The sequence below is a fragment of the Raphanus sativus genome, chromosome 1 (genome assembly GCF_000801105.2).
Source record: "Raphanus sativus cultivar WK10039 chromosome 1, ASM80110v3, whole genome shotgun sequence".
Taxonomy (NCBI): Eukaryota; Viridiplantae; Streptophyta; class Magnoliopsida; order Brassicales; family Brassicaceae; genus Raphanus; species Raphanus sativus.
This window is the reverse complement of record NC_079511.1, coordinates 22511021-22533593: the sequence shown is the minus strand read 5'-3', so window position 1 is coordinate 22533593 and position 22573 is coordinate 22511021. Positions and strand designations below refer to the sequence as shown.

The 22573-nt window shown below is 31.6% G+C and overlaps 4 protein-coding genes across 5 annotated transcripts in view; 2 read left to right on the top strand and 2 right to left on the bottom strand.

Annotated features, from left to right (window-relative positions):
• Window positions 1-953: 953 nt before the first annotated feature.
• On the bottom strand, window positions 954-3385 carry LOC108813729 (putative fucosyltransferase-like protein). The gene is made up of 7 exons (XM_018586619.2): window positions 2838-3385; window positions 2583-2746; window positions 2238-2479; window positions 2052-2156; window positions 1819-1975; window positions 1504-1734; window positions 954-1419 (listed from the first exon to the last, which is right to left on the bottom strand). The coding sequence occupies exons 1-7, from the start codon at window positions 3225-3227 to the stop codon at window positions 1164-1166; spliced, it is 1545 nt and encodes a 514-aa protein (XP_018442121.2). The 5' UTR covers window positions 3228-3385; the 3' UTR covers window positions 954-1163.
• A 7283-nt stretch (window positions 3386-10668) lies between these two features.
• On the top strand, window positions 10669-12714 carry LOC108810495 (ABSCISIC ACID-INSENSITIVE 5-like protein 4). Of its 2 annotated transcripts, none has more exons than XM_018582611.2 (5): window positions 10669-10802; window positions 11348-12267; window positions 12336-12407; window positions 12497-12526; window positions 12633-12714. In XM_018582611.2, the coding sequence occupies exons 2-5, from the start codon at window positions 11365-11367 to the stop codon at window positions 12708-12710; spliced, it is 1083 nt and encodes a 360-aa protein (XP_018438113.2). In that variant the 5' UTR covers window positions 10669-10802; window positions 11348-11364; the 3' UTR covers window positions 12711-12714. The 2 variants fall into 2 exon arrangements, with proteins under 2 accessions (XP_018438113.2, XP_018438120.2); XM_018582618.2 differs by having other exon boundaries at window positions 11319-12267.
• A 168-nt stretch (window positions 12715-12882) lies between these two features.
• Window positions 12883-16213, bottom strand: LOC108810487 (probable receptor-like protein kinase At1g49730; the record flags this gene model as incomplete). The annotated part of the gene is given in 9 exon segments (XM_018582601.2): window positions 12883-13463; window positions 13554-13638; window positions 13715-13804; window positions 13907-13974; window positions 14055-14107; window positions 14190-14451; window positions 14762-15055; window positions 15129-15689; window positions 16105-16213. Coding segments are annotated over 9 exon segments (2007 nt in total). The 3' UTR covers window positions 12883-12948.
• A 5458-nt stretch (window positions 16214-21671) lies between these two features.
• LOC108839581 (PI-PLC X domain-containing protein At5g67130) overlaps window positions 21672-22573 on the top strand; it is a 5135-nt gene continuing 4233 nt past the window's right edge. The window contains exon 1 of the mRNA XM_056987926.1: window positions 21672-21888. Within this exon, the coding sequence (XP_056843906.1) occupies window positions 21808-21888 (81 nt within the window). The 5' untranslated portion in view covers window positions 21672-21807. The remainder of the gene's footprint in view (window positions 21889-22573) is intronic.

Here is a 22573-nt window from a genome sequence, read left to right as displayed (position 1 = left end):
ATTTTTGTCACTAATATTTTAAATGAATTACTGAAATTTCATATTTTACTAATAACATATTTTTAAATAGTATATGAACTAAAGGTTATTATATACTATTATATTTTTGTATATAAACATTTTTAAGCAATATATTGCTAATAGTTTCAAAATAAATAAAAAGATAATGTATGGCTGTAAATATAAAATTTTAACTTATGTTAATACATTTATTTTAATATAAAAGTATTATATAGTTTTAGAAGTTTAATCCCTTATAATTATGATCAATAATTTATTTAAGTTAAAAAATAAAATAATTTTTTTTGTTAATTTACCTATTTAATATATTTTTAATATTTAATTCATATAGCACTTCTATTTTTATATAATACGGAATATATCATAGAATCTATAAAAAAGTTAGTATAAAGAATTTTTTATTTTCTTTTTTATAATAAGTTTTAGTTAAATTTACTTATAATAATATTATATTACTAATTTCGAAATATATTAATGTGTTATTTATAAAAAAATATTTAAATTTTAAACTAAGATTTTGTTAGATTCTTTCTCAACAGATTTTATTATAATTAAAAAAATCAAATTTATAGTTGGTTTATTGTTAATATATTTATAGTTGGTTTATTGTTAATACAAATAATCAAATATGTCATATTGACTAATTCTTTAAGTGGTCCTACTATGACTTGTTAATAGTAGATAAAAATAGAACCCTAAATTAATAGATTAGATATATATAATTGGATCGTATGTCTCACCATTAATTACTGAAAGTATACTTTCAAATTGACCATTTTCTTTTACTTTTTTTGTAAACATGTAAAGCAATTTTTTTCTTCTACTTACGAGGTTATAATTTAAACTAGTGGGAAAGTGGTTTTTGTTTAAACATAAAAACCCAATTCTAAAGAGAAAAAAAACTATCAAATTCATCAAAACCTTCAAACATATCTGCACCAAGAAAGCAACAACAAATCATCTGCAATGTCCGAATTGCTTTACACACAGAGAAATCTCTTGGCTAAAACAAACCAGTGTCATAACTAAATTGACCTTTTTGTCTCATATATTCGGTTTCTTCCACTTAGCGATTGTAACACAGAGAGAAATGCCTTCGAAACTAAAGATGGAAATGATGAAATATATCTTTGAGTATGAAACTAAACGAACACAACCTCAAACTTAGCACAAGGGTTGTGTTGAATGTGAGTGCTTAAACTAGAGTTCCCCTCGAATTTGAAGTTGTACAAAGCTTGTCGCTGTGTGAGGCCAAGCGGGTAAATCTTGTGTACTCTAAGCTCGTCGTCTCCTTTTAAGCTTACAGGCCTTTCCTTCTTCCACACCGGCTCATGTTTTAAAGACTTGAACTTGGCCACAACCGCAGATTGTAAAGCTTCCTGAGTCAGATTTTTACCCCTGTATTGATATATTTCAAGTCAAAACATAATCATATCATGTGTTTTTGATTTAGTGGGGCAGTTTTAGGTAAAGCTTTCTTACCTAAGAAAGATGGATTCCATCTCAAAACGGCCTCTTTCTCTAACAAAAACATGATAAACTGTGTCTGAACCTCCCTTGGTGCACTTGCAAGGTCGTTTCTTGAAACTAGGGCTTTTCTCTTCTTGTTCTTGGATCCTAGTAGCCAGGAAAATGCAGAGACGGCAAGAAGAATGCACAGCAGCCATATCAACAAGTGCCTTGAAAGAATCTGAAGGACCCTCGTACTTCCATCTAAATCAAAAACAGAAACATGAAGCTTTCAAGAAGAAGTTGTTACACAACAGTTACAATCATTGAGATGGCAAAGAACTGGACCTTATTGTCTGATTATAAGCAGCAGGGTTATCTGCTAGATACTTCATTCTCTTTGCAACTGGCTCCACATCTTCCATACTCTTAATGTGAAGGATTGAGCCGGAAGCAGGAGCAAAGTCTTGTATATTCGGAGCACCAACAACCACAGGGACAGATCCTGAGAGAGGAAACGTACAAGAGTTTCTAAGATAATGCTCATTAGAGGAGAAAGACTTGAATCTAACAACACATACCAGCAACTAGAGATTGGAAGAACTTCTCAGTGACATAATCCTCTTCATTGGTATTCTCAAAAGCCAAACTGAACTTGTAGCGTTTGAGTGCTTCAACCTTGTCAACTATAATATGATATAATACAGAGAACAAAAAGACATCAAAATGATGATCATCCAGTGATTATAATCTCTCTATGCCTTTACCTTTTCCATCTCGGTTCCGATGACAACCACCATAAGAATCAATCTTGATGTGAGTTCTCATAAGGGCTTCAAGTGCTTGCAATCTAAAGTTGCGAGCACCACAGTTGGAAATAAAAGCAGCTGCAATAGCCTTCTCGGTCTTAGGCTGTAGTGGAGCCATAATATCATATTCAGCCCAAGAAAAATACCCAACAGGAACATCTGATGAAAGACTAGTCGTCATCACAATATCATAACCTCTCCTGATGAACAAATATATATAAAAAAAATGTAAGTCCATTTATAACATAGTAATCTACAACAAAAATGTCCAGAAGAAAACGTTAAAAGATTGTGCTTACCCACCGTCGTGCCTGTGCGAGATCATTATCAGGATAGTACTGAGCTGATTCCATGGAACGGATTATACCAAGAGTTCCAGGTCGATGACCTAACCCAAACACAGCATCTGGTGTCTTATCTCCTAAGCTACCTTCAAATGTACAATCGACAGAGCAAGATTTGAAGTCCTACAAATCGAGATATAAAATGACCCATTAAGTAGCAGCAGTAGCTTAACAATAAATGATCAAAGACTAATCTTCAAAACGGAGTTTATACCTTGGCACCACCGGAGATAAAGATTGGATTTTGATGGAAGTCTCTAGAATATGTGACCGAGTCTTCTCTGGTCAACCACTCCTCGCAGCTCTCCGTCACCACCACGCCGATCTTCCGGTCGGATCTACTCGACGGAGGAGGCTGAGGGAGCGACGGAGACTGAGTGAAGAAATCGGTCAACGTATCGACCAAAGCGACTTTATCGAGACGACCCAGAAACCCGATCTCGGCGATGACTACAAGAGCCACGCAGATTGGTAATAAATTCGACAGCTTTCGTCTGATAGATGAAGAGTGAGACGGAGACGAAGACGAAGAGCCATTTGCTACGGGCAATTCGTCGTGGGTAGCTCCGGTTCTGGGTCCTCGGAGATTGGAGAACAGACCCATGAAGCGAGAGAGGACGAGTCTCGGGGGAGGAGAAAGGATCAAAGGTTTTGTCTTTACGAGGTTTCAACCAAGGAAGGGAGAGATTCTCGTAGGTTTGGGTTTTAATGTTGTTTGAGATTTGCAGTGTGAGAGAGAGAGAGAGACTTCGATTTAATGCCTATGGTTTTGCTATTTTCAGGCTTTGCTTCAAAGTCAATGCTCCAAAGTCTTTGGTCATTGGCTGTGCCATAAAGTCGCCACCGTGTTTTGATTTTCGTTTTTTTAACGGAAATTAGGTCTACTAACAAAAAAAACTATAATTCATTAACTAACCAAAAACTCTCCTTTCTCTTTCTTATATCCAAAAATCTAACTCTTTTTTTTTTTTTGGTTATTTAGCAAATAAGTTTTTTTAGGTATTCTCCTCCGTTTCACTTTTAAGTAGGGTTCTAAGAAAAAAAATTGTTTCATTTTAAGTGATATTCTCAAATTTTTATTTAAAAAATAAATATAATTTGGTGTTTTTGACCATTTGTATTCATTCTGCAGTCTGAATTTTCATTGGTTAAATTACCAATAATTATTGTTGTTTTTGGATTAGCGAAAAAATTGAATAAGAGTTTGAATTCCTTAATCGGCATGCAAAATTTTTAAAACCGAGTTATTTTGATAAAGAGAGAGTATATTTTACTTTTATTTTTAACATATTTTTTATGTTTTTATTGCTTCATTAACAAATTTATAAGATTTTTAACTTTTAATATATACATTTTTATTATAGACATCCTTATCTTTTATTCAGATTTTATCAATTATAAAATAATATGTTTTTCAAATAGAATAATATGTTTAGACAGTGTATTTTACAGATCTTAAAAATAAAATGGATGGTTTAATAAAGAATGACATGCTATATTCATGTGATCATATTTGTACTTGTACAGAACTTGTATCTATCAATTTAATCTTGAAACCGTTTTAGTTAGTTACTTAGATTTTCTATACAAAAAAAAGAAAACTAGTATAATATACATGCAAAAAACAATAATTTAATTTTAGAACATAAATTTTAACTTATCTTTAAAATAAAAATATTACAAAATTAGTTTTACGGTTGGTCTAACCTCTAATGCTTCGAATGGTAACACAGATCAACCAGATTATACAAAATAAATATATAGTTTTATCAAATAAACTTACTGAATTATTATGTTTTATAGAATGCTAGAAAAAAATAAAATAACTAAAAATAAAATATCTATTATAAATAACAAATTCTTAATTCATGTATTGTTTTATGTAATTTAATAAAAAAACTAAATGTGCCAACTAAATGTCTGAAAAATACTAATTTTTATATTTTACTAAATATAATGAAATTTAAACATTATATAAGATTCAATACAATTACACCATATAATGAAATTAAAAATAAAATAGAGTATTTTTTATTTTCTCGTAATGTATTTTTTTGTTTATTACTGGACATAAACTACAAAATATTTTTTAACATAATAATTTTCCATAGTTTAATGAAGAAACTAATTAACAACATACCTTAACTTTTTGAATTCTGGTTAATGGATGTAAAGACAACCTAAAAAGGAATAAAAACAATGAAAAAAGTAACGGTGCAGTCTTCCGTTCACTAAATTCTTGTGATATTTTCAAAAAGAAGGTTAGCAAAAGATGTAGTGTCTGGTACGGCTCAGCAAAATATCTGTAAATTTTAACTCAATCCGTTATCCATTTTGATTCAACCAAAAAATTCAGACATATAGTAACTCTACCAAAAAAAACAAATACTAAATACAATATCTTTAAGAAACGAAGAAATCACATATACTAATATTTTAAAAGCACAGATCCTATCTAATCTATCGTATGCATATATACATATATTTACAGAATTATATATATATATATAATTATTATCTTTTATGTGAATTTCATAATATTTTATTTATTAAATTGATTATTTTAGTTATTAGAGTTTTAAAAAGTAAATAATTTTTTATTTTTGTAATAAAATATTATTTTATATTTTTGGATTTTTTTGTTTTTATTTTTATTTGTACAAATCAAACGGATATCCGGTTAAGAGTGTCAAAGTTTATGAATATTTAGATAGTTACACAATGAATCAAATTGAATAACTGATTATTTAGAGAAAATGATCGGATCACTAATACCTCTGAAACTCCAAATATTCGATTTGTGCACACCCCTTAGCCAATCAACCCATAGAGCTCTAGCATTTTCACTTAGCCTCTGCATTAACTTTAAAGTGAAGACTTTAGATGGATCCTTGAATTAGTTTTTATTCCCATGCCACCTTCTCGCTTAGGAACAAATAGACCTGTCCACGCTACTTTTGTTTCCATTGTAGTATGGGACGACCTTGGCTAGACAAAGTCACAACACATACTTTTTTATACTTAATTTTTGAAATTCTAATTATTGAACACCAGAAAGTTAGTGGTACTAACTACCACTCATTGAATGAGCTGTAATTGACCTGCGTATAAGAATGATTTACTGGACCAGAAGATAAAACATGATCTGATTATATCAACTAAAGAGTCCACAAGAGTCGTACTATTTGTAGTTAGAAGTAAAGTAACCCCAAATATAAAATTGGAAGCTGATCATTTAGAATTTCATGGTTTACACTCATGGTCAATTTCTATAATTTAAATTACATTTGGACACAAATAGATATTTGAAACTTTTTGATTCGGGTTTAGGTCGGTTTTTTTCATATTCAGATCAGTTTGAATTATAATTCAAATAGATGTAAAATACATGTAATATTTGAGTATGTAGCAGGTCTAGATCGGTTCAGATATTTATGTTTTGAAAAAGATTAAAAGTATCCGAAAATCTGAAAAAATGACTAGAAACTTGAAAAATATTCAAAAACCCAACAAATCTCAAAATGTATTCAAATACCCGAAAAAGATCTAGAATACTTCCCGAGATATAACCCGAGAAACCAAAAGTACCTAAACTTTTAGCTGAATAAACGAAATATATTTTTAAAAAATCTGAAATTTTACATGAAACTTGAAAGTATAACTGAAAACTCAAACCCAAAATACATATCTATAATACTGAAAATATATCCGAAATACCCAAATATACCTAATATACACAAAATATTTCATGTACTTTGGGTATCCGACTGAGTCTTGGGTAGGATCCGCACTGAACCAAGATCTGCCGGTCTAAAAAATACCCAATATTTACATTTCTCTGGACCCAGAACCGATCAGGTTTTTTCGGATTCGAGTAAATTCCTTGGCTAGAGAGAGAGAGAGAGAGAGAGAGAGAGAGATTTGAAAACACATACATACAAAAATCTCAAATAAACTAATTCATATATTATATAATTTTAAACAGATTCTCTTCTTCGATATAATACGTAGTAATGTACAACAATCTCAAAATACTAATTCATATCAAATTTTGTCTAAATTATAAAAATATCTGCGCATTTGGATCATGGTCTAGATCCCGCAACTACACTATATATGACTGTGTCTTAGGTAGGATAAAGACCGAACCGAGACCCGCGGGTACAAGAAATTATCCAATAGGTACTTTTTCCTAGACCCAAACCCAAGCCAAACCTATATTTCCAGGTAAGTTTTGGTTGAGGTTTTTGGATCTCGATAAAATTCTCATACCTAACAATGTGTTACATAAGAATGTACATACAAAATTTCAAATAAATTAATTCATAAGTTATAAATTTTAAACAATTATCTGCTTCGATATAATACACACTTTACAACATATATAATATTGTACAATCCGAAAACCCGCGATTTCGAAGCACGGATCAAAATCTAGTACATTATTATAATCACGAATATTTATACTATTATATTTTTTTTTAATTAAACTTATACATACATATATAAATTATCATTTTGGCATTTCTATATAATTGTTTTTTTTAAAACGTATTCACTCACCCTTGTTGGTGCAGCTGCTCAGCTCCTTTGGTTATCTCCCCTGTTTGGAATTATGCTATGCGCTAATCGGGTGGTAATCCTAGGCCCAGGAAGTTATCAAAAAAATCGGAAACAGGGTGTACTCGGCGCCCTAGTTTTTAAGTACATATATTAAGTATGTGAAGAATAGCCATTCAGATTACGCAGTCTAGTGGTCCGTGTCCCACTTTACTTGTATAAGGTCGCGGATTCGATTAAGTTTTGATATGTTTTGCATCATTTTCCGATTTTAGTTTAATGAATAGAAAATACAATTTTACCCTCATTTTCCCCATCTTTCCTGTGTTTTCCAGATCTCAAATAGCTTGTTCTTTATTATTTCACGATTTCATAATTTTTACAACCGATTCTTGTGATTTTCACCTAAATATAATAGATTCATGAGATAAAAAGGGATTTAGCTCTTGAAATTTTGATTTTTAGACGTTGTTTTGTTTCAGCACCTACAACCACTGATTACCTCCTCCCTTCCACGACAGCTTTCCGATCACCATTAATTGGGTAAGTACACGGCCAGGCGGATGCATTTTTGAATAGGGGTTATTTCCCACCTTTCAACTCCAAAATCATTTTGGAGTAGAATATGTTCCAAACTCACTCCATTTTCAACTCAAAATGGAGTAATAGGTAAGGTTACTTCATTTATGGAGTAATTCTACCAATTACTTCAATTTAGAATTGATTTTTTATTTATAAAATAATCTTTTAAATTTTGAGTGTTTTTATTTCAAAATAAACAATATTAAAATAATAAAATAAATATAATATTCCATTTGATCAAAAAATATAATATTTCATAAGATGTTATTTAATAATTTTACATCAAAAATATAATATTTCATAAGATGTCCTAAACAACATGATGGTGATGATGATAGTTGATTTTCCTTTCATGTACGATAAAGAGAAAACTGTTACGAAGAGATGAATTATTTTGATTCGGTAAAAGTTACGGTGGAGAGCGGCGCTGGACCACCACCACCGCAAATTCTGATCCCCGGAAACACGAGCAACATCAAATGCAGTGTTAATGTGGAGGAGTTCCATCTCTGCTCACAATATTGTCCTCAAGCTTCTCAACACCTCAGCAGTTTCACATCAATCCTTTTCTTCCATGTGACAATCAGTTGTTAAAATTTCGGTGTGGCTCCTTCTTCCTTGCGAAATCATCTACAGTTTTGGTGGTGAAATTTCACAGTTTTGCAATTATGGTCCCTCACCTTTTTGGTATTCATGCATTTATCCTAAAGTTCTTAAAATGTAAAGAGAGGTCCTCTCGATTTGTTCCAGATTTTCAATTATGCATTTCAAATCCTGTCAAATGCAATTAAAAATATTTGCATCGAAGACCTCTAAAGGCATCCTACAATGATCTAAATAAACCAAAAACCATTGCTAAAACTCATTAAATAGCAAGATATTAGTCATTAACATTGAAAACTCTCTTTTTCTTTCTTTTAACTTATCAATTTAACAATAATATCTAGTCATGTCTCTCTCTCCACAACAGTAAATTATCATGTTTACAATTTTTTCGTGTTAGAGTTCTTTATTCTATATAACGAATTATATATCCACTCCCAATTGTCCACAATTTTTGTGTCCACATTTATTATATCTATTGAAATCTTTGTCCATTATTCTTCATCCACAACTTTTTAATGATCGAGAATGTTAGCTATAAATTTTTTTTAAGACTAATGTCCATGTCCACACATTTTATATATATATATATATATATCAAATGCATGTTAAAAGATAAATAATCCTATATATAAATTATAGTACTAATCATTTTATTATATATTTTAGAATTTGAGATAAAAAAGTAAATGAAAATATTAGTGAAATAAGAGAAACAAAAATAATATAAAATATAAGTAATAACAAATTTGTTATCCTCCGATTAGGTTTTATGCTTCACATCTAGCAGCTGTAAATTGACACTTTCTCTTATATTTCTACTTTAGTAACACCTACAAGTTACCTTTTTCTAACTAGATAACAAACTGAATTTTCAGATGCCTAACTAAACAAAATAAAACAATTATACTACTCTCTTTCATGTCACTAAGCAAAGAGCATGTATGTCAAAAAGATGTTTCGTACACCGTGAAAGTATGCCTCTAGTCCATTATATCTTAGAGTGTTAAAAAAATATAAATGTGTCTTATAAGAATATCAACACTTCAAATAATGATATGATATGTTGAAATCAATAATTTGAGTAACCAATTACTAGATATGGAGGGGGAAACTTTCCATATTTAGAAGTTAATTGTATTAACATCAACCCAACAGTAGTGTTCTTTTTGGTTGCTTAGATATAACTATTGTTCGGAATAAAAACAATTGCACACTCTAGGGCCCCAAAACTTGTATTACATGGAAACGAAAGCGGGTAAGTAGAAGCGTAAGCGTATAAGCGAGATTTTTTTAAAAAAAATAGGAAGTGGGTACGTGTTGGAAGCGTATATATCTCTCTCTTTATAAATATATATTAAAATATAAGAATTTTTTATAAAATTTAAGACTAAAAATTATATGTCTTAAATTTAAAATAAAGCATTTATTCATTTATAATAATTTTGAAATGATTTCATATTAAAACTGTGAAAATACACATAAATTAAGTTTAAAATAAATTATTATATTTATTATTTTTAATACTTCATAAATTTATTGACACAATATATTTGAATATATGCTATATCTTTAATAAAAACTTAAATGCGTAAATATAATTTATAGTATTAATTTTATTTTGTATATTACTATTCTCTCTATTTCGTTACTATTAAAATTAGATTTTATATAAATTTAAAACTATAATTTTTTTAGTTTTTTATTGATTTATGACAATATGTTTTATTTTAAACCGAAGCGTGATTTCATAACGGAATTGTAAGTTTTCAACTTGTTTTTAAAGAGAATATTTTAGAAACGTTTTGAAAGAAAGATTCCGTAAGTTTTTACAAGATTTCGATTTCGATTCTGGTTCTGAAGCGGAAAGCGGACGTCCGATGAAACTTCCGTGCAACCTAGCCCAAAACAATCACTACCCACTTCTAATTCTTTTTTTTTGCCACTATTTATGTTAATAAAAAATAATAATACCAAATTATCATAATTAAAAGAATAATTAATAGATTTACTCAAGAATTACTAGAATACTAAAAGAGTAGCAAACAATAACATGTCTGTGAAAATAATTTTAGCACATGATTTGGGGTGATAAAATTGTGTGAAGAAAACTCCAAAAACGATCTGTTGTAACTATTCACCACTCTGAGAAGGCAACAGAAACAGTAACGGGTAAAATTCTCACACGTTTCAGCTTGCCATTGGTTACCAGTCAACGTGGATGTCAGCTAAATTAATTTAAACTACTAATTTAAACCAGGATATTTATTAATTTATTCTTAAAATTGAAAACAAAATATCTAAAAACCCTCTTAAAGAGGAAAAAGCTTACCCCCTTAAAATGGCAGTTTGTGTCGAGGTAGTAGCAAGCACACACTTGTCGTCTCTCTCCCGCAACTCTCCTCGTGTTTCCGCAGTCTACCAATAACATTAGGTCAGAAGTCTTAACCTTTTCTTATCATCTGTCTACCAATAACATTAGATCTGTCTTTGTCTGATCATCCGTTGAACTGTTATTTTTTTTGTTTTTTTTGTCTTTTGTTCGATTCATTACATCTGATCTGTGTTTTTTTCCTATGTTGTAAAACAAGTAGTATTAATGAAGGACGTAACTACTTCTAGTGGAATAAGAGTTAAAAGTATTTCTTCTTTTTTGGTTCCTCCTTGAACAGATCTGTAATTTTCTTATTTCTTTGGTTTCTTGAATTACTTTTGAGTTCATTTATGGTCAAAACTTTTAGATTTTTTATTCTTACATCTTTTGTGTGTTTGTTCTGAAACTAAAAGATCATTTGGGTGCTCAGATACACAAATATGTAACAAAGGTCCAGCTTATACCCTCTGGATGGACTGTTATGATATGTTTATGATTCATTGCTTCTGTAGTTAAAACGATATCCAGTTTACACATTTATATGAAAGTTCCTGTTTTTTTTTTGTTCTCTTATAGGTAAAAAGCTAAAGAGAGTGTGTTTCAAGATATAAAGAAGAAAGTGATGGGTACTCACATCAATTTCAACAACTCAGGCGTATACTCTTCAGGAGGTAATGGGAGTGACAATAACCAGTCGAAGCCATTGGGGAGGCAGTCCTCTTTATACTCGTTAACATTTGATGAGTTTCAGAGCACATTAGGTGAGCCAGGGAAAGAGTTTGGGTCAATGAATATGGATGAGCTTCTCAAGAACATATGGACTGCTGAGGAAACTACTCAACCCATCATGACAACAACAACTACATCCTCCGTGCAGCAACCAAGTAGTGGTTTTGCTCCGGGAGGAGGGAGTCTTCTGCAGAGGCAAGGCTCCTTGACTTTGCCTAGAACGCTTAGTCAGAAAACTGTTGATGAGGTCTGGAAACACTTGATGTCCAAAGATAATTGTACGGATGCGCCTGAGAGGCAGCAGACATTAGGGGAAATGACTTTAGAGGATTTCTTGCTCCGAGCTGGTGTTGTGAAAGAAGATAGTCAACAGAACCAAAACAGTAGTAGTGAGTTTTATGCTAACAACGGTGTTTCTACCGGTTTGGGATTTGGATTTAGTCAGCCGAGTCAAAACAACATATCGTTCAACAGCAACAATAGTTCTATGATCTTGAATCAAGCACCGGCAACAATGCAGCAGCAGCCACACCAACAGGAACATCAGAGATTGCCTCCAACTATATATCCAAAGCAAGCGAATGTAACATTTGCAGGGGTTACTGTGGCATCTACTTCTCCCGGGACAACGAGTAGTGCAGAAAACAAGGATTGGTCATCACCAGTTGTTCCTTATGTGTTTGGTGGTCAGGGAAGAAGAAGCAATACAGGAGTGGTGGAGAAGGTTGTTGAGAGAAGACAAAAGAGAATGATCAAGAATCGTGAATCAGCTGCTAGATCAAGGGCTAGAAAGCAGGTAAAAGTGCTATGACCTATTCTTTTCAAGAAATTTGATATTAATTTTGATCTTCTGGTTAACCAAAGGCTTACACTTTGGAGCTTGAAGCCGAGATTGAAAACCTCAAGCAACTGAATCAAGACTTGAAGAGAAAGCAGGTGTGTGTTTCCACCACTTTTTGTTCTTCTACTTAAAGAATCTAGCTGGCTTATAGTTCTTTAGCTAAGATATCACTACAATGATGCAGGCTGAAATTATAAAAACACAGAAGAATGAGGTAAAGACGTTCTTCCTTTCTCTACACTACCCACAGCAAAAGACTTTAGATTTCCAGACATTTTTGTGAGTCTGAATGTGGCTCTACTGTCTTGTTGAATTTACAGCTAAAGGAATCATCAAAGCAGCGTCCATGGCTGGCCAAAACGCCATGCTTGAGAAGAACCCTTACCGGTCCATGGTAAGAAGGCGAGATAAAAGCAAGAGGAGCCTGGTAATGTAGTAGTACAACACCCCCCATCAGAAGGAAGACTTTGGCTTTAGAAGATAGTTTCTACTGTACAGGAGAGATGCAGAGAAGCTTATTACAATGTAGAAATCTTTTGAACTGAATCTCTAGTTAAAGAGTGCAGAGTATGATGGGAGCTTTTAATATGAATCCATAAATGTTATATTTATAAGTAAGCTTAAAAAAAAAATAACTCAGAAAGAGAGTCCATTTATTGGAGAGTGAGGTACACTCTGGCTGCCAAATGACTTGGAAGATGAAGAACCAACGAATCGGTTATTATTGCTCCTTTGAAATCTCAAAACGGTTCTCTGCATAGTATCTTGTCCTACCTCCTCATCAACAGCTTTAGCAAATCCGCTATGCAACTGATCACAGCTTTCACACAACATCCTCAACACTTGCTTTATCGATGGCCTAGACCTGCCTTCTTTCTCTGTACACATTCTCACAACCCTCACAACAGCTTCAAGCTGTTTCCCTCCCTCCTCATCATCATCATCGTCAATGGAGTCTTTTATCCTCGGGTCTACCAAATCCTTGTGTCTTGATTTAGTCACTAGAAACCGCTGAGACGTTTCAACAAGATTCCTGCCTTCATCAACAGCTCTTCTTCCAGTTATAATCTCCAGCAACACAACTCCGTAGCTGTACACATCACTCTTCTCTGTCAGCTGTTGTGTTACTACATACTCTGGATCTACATACCCTGAGAAAAAAGAAAACAAAAACAAGATTTTAAAACTCAGTCTCTATCAGAGGTAGTGAAGTTGTGTTGTTCTGTATCTCTCTACTTAACCTGGAGTTCCATGGATATCAGTATTCACAGGCTCAAAACAAACAGACCCATCTCTAGATGAATGTGCAAGGCCAAAATCTGAAAGCTGCACCAAGAAACCATCATTTACATATCCAAATCTAAAGGTCTCTGCAACACAGATAGTGAGCAATGGTACTTACTTTAGCAACAAAGCTCTCATCGAGTAATATATTGCTGGATTTAATGTCTCTGTGGCAGAGTGGTGGATCACAGTAGAAATGAAGATATTCCTGGAGAATATAACAACGTTACTAGAGACTTGTAGTGAAACTAAAAGGGTATAACAGTTTACTAGAGAAAGTTTTATATGGGAAAGACTTTATAATGATTACCAAAGCATTAGCCACATCAATAGCTATTTTCATTCTTGTTTCCCAACTAAGTGGAGGCTTCTCTGTAGCTGCATTGGATAGAAAAAATATAATGAAGTTAAAACACTATGAATGTTTTATGCTTAAGGTAGAAGAATCATATACATACAATGTAGATGATCTTTTAAGCTGCCATTTTTCATGTACTCATAGATGAGGAACCTGAAAGGTTGGAGGAAAAAGAAAAAAGATGAGAATACTTTTTCAACATTTTACTAAAAAAAACAATGGTATGTTTCTTCACCTTTCTTTCTTTTCGATGCAAAAGCCTTTCAAGGCAACGAGGTTACGGTGATGAAGCTTAGCTAAAAGCTCAATCTCTCTGCAGAAATCTTGTTTAGACTGTTCAGAGGCTTTGTCCATTCTCTTTACAGCTGCAACCAATCCATCGCTGAACTCGGCTTTGTAAACAGTCCCAAAACCTCCATGACCAATCACCGTCTTGAATTCATTCGTTGCATTTCTCATTTCCTTGTAGCTGAACTTTTGGAAAGGAGAAGAATCACCTACACAGAGAAAATTCTTTATCAGTTTATTCATTGACATATATACTCCATCTATTTAGTTTTAATTGTGGTTTTAATTTTGTGTATATAGATTAAGAAAACATTTAATTTTGTATATTTAAGAAAAAACATCATTACCTATAAAACTAACTACATTTTAACCAATTGAAAAATAGAGAATCATATAACGTTAATAAATTTTGCATTGAAATTCGAGAAACTATGCTTATTTTGAAACAAAAATTTTACTCTACAACTACATGAAACCTAGAGTGTATTAAAACAAAGTACACACTTTGGTTTTTCTCACCTTGATGAATCTTGAATACAGGCCGGGGAGAAGGAAGTGCCTTTGCTGATTTTCTATCCAAACTCTCGGACTCATCGAGTTCACGGTTCTTTCTACGTATAAGAATCACCAGAACCACTAGCATCGTAAGAGAAACCGCTGTAACAACAATCCCAATGGTTGGAACCAATGTTAAGTGATATGGATTGTTGCTTTCACTTGAAGTCATTGGAGAATCACTCTTGCTTGGGATAGCAGCAGTACCACCAACCACGCTTGGAGACGGTCCAGGACTCGCCACCGGTGGAAACGAGACTGCCCATAAGCAAACCAAATCATTAAAAAAAAAAGGACACAAACTGAATGTGATGGTAAGAAAATTCAAAACCTGAAGAAGGAACAACACTAAGCTCAGTCACTTGAAAGAAACAACCAAGCAGCTCAAGAGCCGAAGCATCGTCCATACGGCTCGCTAATGTAGCGTAAGTCGCGTCACGACAGGTACTTAGAGTAACGTTATTAGTCTCTGCACCAACTAGATTGCGAAGGTAAGTGATACCAGAGTTCAAACACTTCCTGCATTGGTTAACCGGAGAAAGCGGTCCCCTGCAGTTTCTTGTAACGTGTCCAAACGTTGGAGACTGGTGCATTTGCGTTACGGTGGTCCGACCTTCGCAGTTGTACCTGACGAGGATCTTGGTTCCTAGACCGCAGAAGCTAGTTGCGTTTCTAGAGACCCCGTAGAGCTCCATTGTTTTGGAGATGGAGCCAATGCAGGTCTCGGATAGGTCTGATGTGACTCCTAGATTGTTTGACAAGTTAGCGTAACGAGCCACGGATATAGCGACAAAGGCGTTCATGTAGCGGCAGCATTTGCCTCTGTTGGTTATATTGGAGCAGACGGAAGCTACTAGAGTGAAGTTTGATGAAGTGAAATCTAATGGACAATCTGCAGAGACAGAGAACAACAATGTAGTAACTTTAGTGTCTGAAACAGAGAAGCAATATTTGAGATTTGTCTCAAAATGTACAAATATAAACCAAAAGTTTCAAACTTTAACAACTGATTAAACAGACTAAAGCTTTACTCATTAGCTTTTAGTCACTGGACCTTATAAAGTTCTCGTTTTTTCAAGATCTGTTTTAAAGTTTGAAAACAGAGTACTCTGTTTTTAATCCAAAACAGAGTATTTGCATGTAAGCAACTCATCAAAGAAAGCAACAAAATTTTGGAAAACCCAGAAGCTCAAAATCTGATTTTGGTGAAAAGGAGCACCATGTTATCTTGATTTAGCAGAGGACAAGATTAGAAAAAAGAAGCTTTTTGAGAGAAGCAAAACAGAGGAAAATCGGGAAAGACAAACCTGCAGCCATTAGTGAAGACAGTTGGGTTCCAAGTAATGCAATTAATGCCAACAAGAAAGCTTGACTATTCACCACCATAGCCAAGAGCAACCAGAGAGAGAGAGAGAGACAAAGAAAGAGAAGAGAAGAGAGATTATAAAAAGGGTTAATGGAAGGTCCTGTGATATGATATGACATTCGATTCATGGGTCTATACTCTCTCTCTCTCACTTGACAAGGAAAGAGACAAAAAATCACAACTCTCCTATTCATTTCGTGATGATAAACGACACAATGTTTTTAAAGAAGTCCTTAACTTTATCATTTCATGTTGTTTTCATCCATATGAAATGAATTAAACATCCTCGCTTTGTTATCATTGTAGTATGTTCTACCAAATCATGTTTTATTATTCAAATGGTGTTATAAGATTAGTTTCTCTCATGTGAAGTTTTCTTTGATTGGTTCAAACCAACACTAGTGCGTAATTAGTAGGACTAACAGAAGTTTGAAATGGGAGCTCGCATGTTAATTTTCATAATCTACTGTATGATTATGTCTCATGCAAGTTGCTCATAAAAATTATTACTCCCTCCGTTTCTCAATAAGTGTCGTTGTAGAGAAAATTTTTCGTTGCAAAATAAATGTCGTTTTAGCATTTCAATGCATAATTTATTAATTTTATTCTCTGTTTTATTTTTCTATTGGTTGAGTTATATGGGTAATGATGATTTTTTATTGAAAATATACAAAATTAAATGATTTATTAATCTGTGTGCAAAAGTTTAAAGTGACACTTATAATGAAACAGAGGGAGTATGTATCTAAAACCGTTAATTTAGTATTTAATTTCTAAAAAGGACGATTATAGTTTTGTCTTTTTCTTGGAGAAGAAGGAAGGTATTGGTTGTTTAAAGAAAAGAAAAATAAACATTTCTTTAAGTGTCTGAAGAAGAGAAAGCGACACAGTTGGATAAAATGGATAATGGGTTCGAAGGATATTAATCCTAAATTATCCTGATATTAGTTCTGAAAATAAAATTCTATATCGAATTCAAAAAAGAAAATTTGAGAAATGAAAGAAGCAATGTGAACCTAAAATGCTCTACATAACGGTGGTGGGGGTCACTCACATGTGTACACCCTGTCATATCACAGGCCTCAACCGCAACATTTTCTGTTTGATGTTTGATTTTTACAACATTTTTCTGTTTCTAAAATTCTGAAAATTTTCAAACTACATGAAAATGATTCGTAACAAAATTTCATGATTTATAAGCTATAGTCCAAGTTTGATTCATACCTGTCCCAAATTGTTCTGTGTCGGGCTCAAACAAATTCGTGTGATAAATTAATGAATTAAGAAGGAAAATATAATTTTGAAAATTGGTTTAAAATGTAGTAGACTGGGCTGGATTGTGCGCGCACCCATTGACCATCAGAACGACTTTGAAGGCTTACAAAGGACCATTAGGAGCCATACAAAATAGGGTATGTGAAAGTGATTGCGTGCAAACGTTATAATGGAAAATAACATTTGCCTTTCAGTTTCGTCAAGACTCTTCTCATCTAATGTGTATACATATTCCAGGCCAAAGACTTAACTTTCAATAGTTTCAAGCCGATAGCAGGAGGTTTCAACAGCTCTGTCATCGACTTGTTTGATTCGTTCTGCTTCTCTTTCTTTGATCTGATTTACTTCTGGTTGTTTAGTTTATTCGATTGCCAATTTATTTTAAATCTGGCAAAAAATTTTATTGTTCTTTTGTATGTTTCTTCCAATAGAATTGGAAAAACAAAGGTTTCGGTTCAATTGAACCGTTTAGAAAAAGTAATTGACAGATCTACTGCGGATGGTGGCTACGGATCTTACCGGCTTCAATCGTTGATGGTTTCTCATGTGATGGTAATGGAGTTTTTGCTGCAAATTATGGTTACTTCAAAAAGCCATATCAAATTCTATGGAACGGTAATCTCTTTGACTCTATTATCAGTAACAGAGCAATATAAAGAGTTGTCTTATCTCAGTGGCTCCTACTGGAGTATTAAAAAGAGAGTGACAATCGTTCTCAATTCAGTCTGAAGCATGGTGTTTTTGGATCAATACGAAGATAGTCTCCCTTGAGATTCAGCTATTCCAAAAGCAAATATGGAGTTTTTTATGTGAAAATCTTTAGTCATCCATACGTAAGATGTGTGTTATTTTACTTTAGATCCCTACCGGTGTATTCATTTTCTACTTTTGTTTTGATAGTTCTCATTGTTTAGAACAATTTGCCTTAAAGGTTTAATAATAAAATCCAGCGTTAAAAAAAAAAAGACTTAACTTTCAAGCCTCTAATTTGTGTTTTTAGTAATTAAACCCCTTGTTGATAAAAAGAAAAGAAGCAATTAAACTCTTCGGTTAAAGATGAATCGTCAAAAATATTCCTCAGATACAAAATAAACTTTTAACTTTAATTTTGTTAACGTATTTGTCATAAGTTTTAGACAATAGAGGTTGACGGAGCAAAAATTGAGGTTTTATTTTGTAGGGTTTTTAGTAAAAAAGTTTTTTTTTATAATTCTTCTTTAGTTGAGGGATTTAATTACTAAAAGTCCTTATCAATATAACTCTTGTAAAATCCTAAATTGATACTCTTTCCGTTTCAAAAAAATGCATGTTTTAAGAAAAAAATTGTTTCAAAAGAATGTATTTCATATTTTCAAGGTACTTTTTGTCAATAAATAATAAAAAACTAGGTGTTTTTGTCCGCACTTGCGGGCTTAGAAATTTTCAAAAATTTATAAATATTAAATACCATTAGAATAATTTTCAAAAATTTATAAATTTTCAAAAACCATTAGCAATAAATTGTTTTCATGCTTTTGGCAGCATAAAAAAGCTTTATTTATATAAAGTATGAAAAAAAAAATCCAGATATCTTAGATAGTTTTCCTAGTGTTATCACTTATTTTATAGTTAATCACTTACGGATAATGAAATAATGAACCAACAATATAAAATCTGGATGCACCAAATATACATCTCTTATATCAATTAATATTTAGTATCAATCTGAAACATATACCAAAAATGAGCCTTTAATAAAAAAACACAAAAATGAGAATTAACCAATATATATCCAAAAGTTAAATAATCATAAATAAGATGATATATCCTGAATAAGATGATTTAATATTGTGATTGTCTTAAATCACATATTTAATTAAAATATAAAATAAGTAAAATTATTAATTATATTTATTAGGCATATGATAAATAAAAAAATTACCTAAACCAATGGAAAATTGACAAATAAGTAAAATTACTTAAAATTTTACTTAAAACATCAAAATAAGAATCAATCAGCAGATCTCAAAAATAATTATAAATAAGATGATATGTACTAAATAAGATGTTATAATATTGTGATTATCTTGAATCACATGTTTAATTAAAATTATTAAAAATAAGCAAAACTATCAATTTATAATTATTAAGCATATAATAAATAAATTAATTACCTAAAACTATGGAAAACATGACAAATAAGCAAATTACCTAAAATCATGGAATACATGACAACTAAGCAAATTTACTTTTAAATTATTTAAAAATAAGCAAAACTATCAATTATAATTATTAAGCATATAATAAATAAATTAATTACCTAAAACTATGAAAAACATGACAAATAAGCAAAATTACCTAAAATCATGAAATACATGACAACTAAGCAAATTTATTTTTCAAATAATAGTATAGATTGTGTGTTTCAAAAACATTAATTGTATTTTTTTAAATCTTATTGGTTTAGAAATATAGGAAATATAAAACTACAAAAAATTATGCATTAATAACTAAGTTTTAATGTATTTTTTAATAAGTGTGAAAATCCTATAATGTGTATTATTTTGCAACAGAGGGAGTAATTTCTGAAAAATACTTAAAATTAATAAAATTAGAAGTATTAAATTATTTGATATTTGGCGATAGTGATATAAAAAAATTTGTGTCTTGCATACTATTGTCTAATATCAAATAATTTAAAATTTATAAGTTATATTAAATCTTAAAGAGTATGGAAGATAATTAATTTATGAAGTCAATCTTTCTAGGTTCTAACGCTAGTCTTCTTTTTTCTATTTACACGAATTCAGACATTTCAGATCATACTTTATTTCTATCCTCCAAAAATAATGTAGGGTTGTTTTTCCTCATTGATTTTTGAACCAATATGTTGTACTTTTATCCTATTGATCAATAAAACAATATTTTGATAGATCATGCTGAATTTATTTTATTACTTCATGTTGTCATAGTATCACGAATAATCTTAAATTGTTTTATCCTACCAGGTAGTAGAAAATGTAAAAGCTTATAAAATCATCATGAAACCTTATTAATCATTTGTAAAGTACTATAAAAAATCAATGTATAATGATTAAACCCCTTAACTAAAGATGAATTGGACGAAAAAAATAAAAAAATTAAAGATGAATTGTAAAAATCTATCTTACAAAACAAACCATCAACTTTAATTTCGTTAAGATCTGTTACTCTCCGTATAAAATACTAACAAACGTTAGCGGAATTAAAACTAAAACTTTATTTTATATGATTTTTAGTTGGAGAGATTTTTATGATTCATCTTTACATGAAAAGTTTAATTACCAAAATCCCCTATAATTTTGGTACTTTAGTTTTAGATGATATAATACGACTTTTAAAAGATACACCACGTTTGGTTGATATATCTTTTTAAATATATATATATATATATATATTATATAATATATCAATCCGCAAAATAGAAATTCAGTTTCGGTTACAAGGTCCGATTTGGACAAAAAATCCTAAATCAATTTATTATATTCTAGGCTCGACTTTTTTAAAATTATATTTTTGATATATCTTCCCATTAACATTTTTGTATCGTACGTAATAAGTTGCAAGCAAAACAAATAGTAAGCTATTTTTATTTCGTATGTTTAGGTTTTATTTCGTTCTGACATTGTTCATAATCATAAGTCCATGACCAAACCAAATTAGTAACATTTTCAATTTACATTCAAGCGCAACTGGCTCAAGCGGTTTGAAGACTGTTGAAAAGTCTTCCTAGACTCCAGCCTTAAACATTAACTAGATTTAAATTTGGAGAAGAAACTCATTTATTAAAAACTATAAAGTTTAAAAATCTCTTTAAATTACCAAGAATAAAACCAGTGTAACGACAACATGCTATGACTAGTTCTTAAGATTAGCAACCAAACATAGAAACGTAGAGCTATTGAACTTCAATTATTTGGCACAGAATTCACAATTGGCCGAGTTATTCAGAGTTCTGGACCAATGGGATTTTTGTGGCTCACAATTCCTGGACTATATTGCATGTAATATTGGAATATAGAAAATACATTCACCTAAAAACTAAAATAAGAAAAAATTAAAGAAAGAGCTCACGGAAAGAAAACGCACAACAACCCACTTTTGCAGCTTTTAGCATCATCGTGTCTTCACCAACACGCGCGCACTTCCGTTCACTCTTATACTTTATCCTTAAAATCCTCAGATTCTTTACTATTTTCTTGCTTTTTGTTTGTTTGTTAGTTTGTTTCTTGCTCATAAGAATCTTCACGCAAAAGCAAACAACAGTGATGATGAAGTAGCTCTCCTTTGCCTTCTCTTCTTCTTTCGTATTGGGTTCCATTTTCTTGGCGAAGATAAGATTAAGAAAACCATGTTTCAACGATTATTCTTCCTTCTCATTGTTTTTCTGATTCAATCTTTTTTTCTTTTTGAGATTTCCTCTGCTCTCAAGGTAAGCAAATCTCATCAAACTTATAAATCACTTCCCTTTGTGTATATCCTCTGTTTAAATAACACAGAGGAACTTTGCCTCCCTAAATCTTTCTTTTCTTGTTTTTATGAAACGTATTGCTCATCACCGAGACCTGCGAAATGGGTCATCTTGTACTTATACCTCAGAAGAAAATCTTTTTGAGAAAATATATAGAAAAATCTTTGATAGTGAATAGCAACCAATGAGAGCCTTTTTTTTGTCAACCAATGAGAGCCAATATAAAATATTTGATAAAGTTGATACAATATTTATCAAAATCTACATGGTACACCCAAAGCTCCGTTAGGGTTTCATTTTTTGAATAAAAGTCAGAACTCACAACTGGCCGTGTATTCAGAGTTCTAGAGTTCTGTACCAATGGAATGTTTGTGGCTCGTAATTCTTGGACTTTATCGCATAAAACTAGATTAGGAAGGGCGGGTATATATTTTATTATATTTTTTGAAATTTTTAATTTTTATATTTATGTTATTTTTGTAATCATATTTTTATCTAATATCAATTTTATTTAATATAATTTTTGGTAACTATATTAAATATATCAAGTTGCATAACTATGCATTTGTGCTATATGTATTTTAGAAATTATTTTTGAACTTTATTTTTAAATTTTACAACATATAATATTTTATTAGTGGTTAAT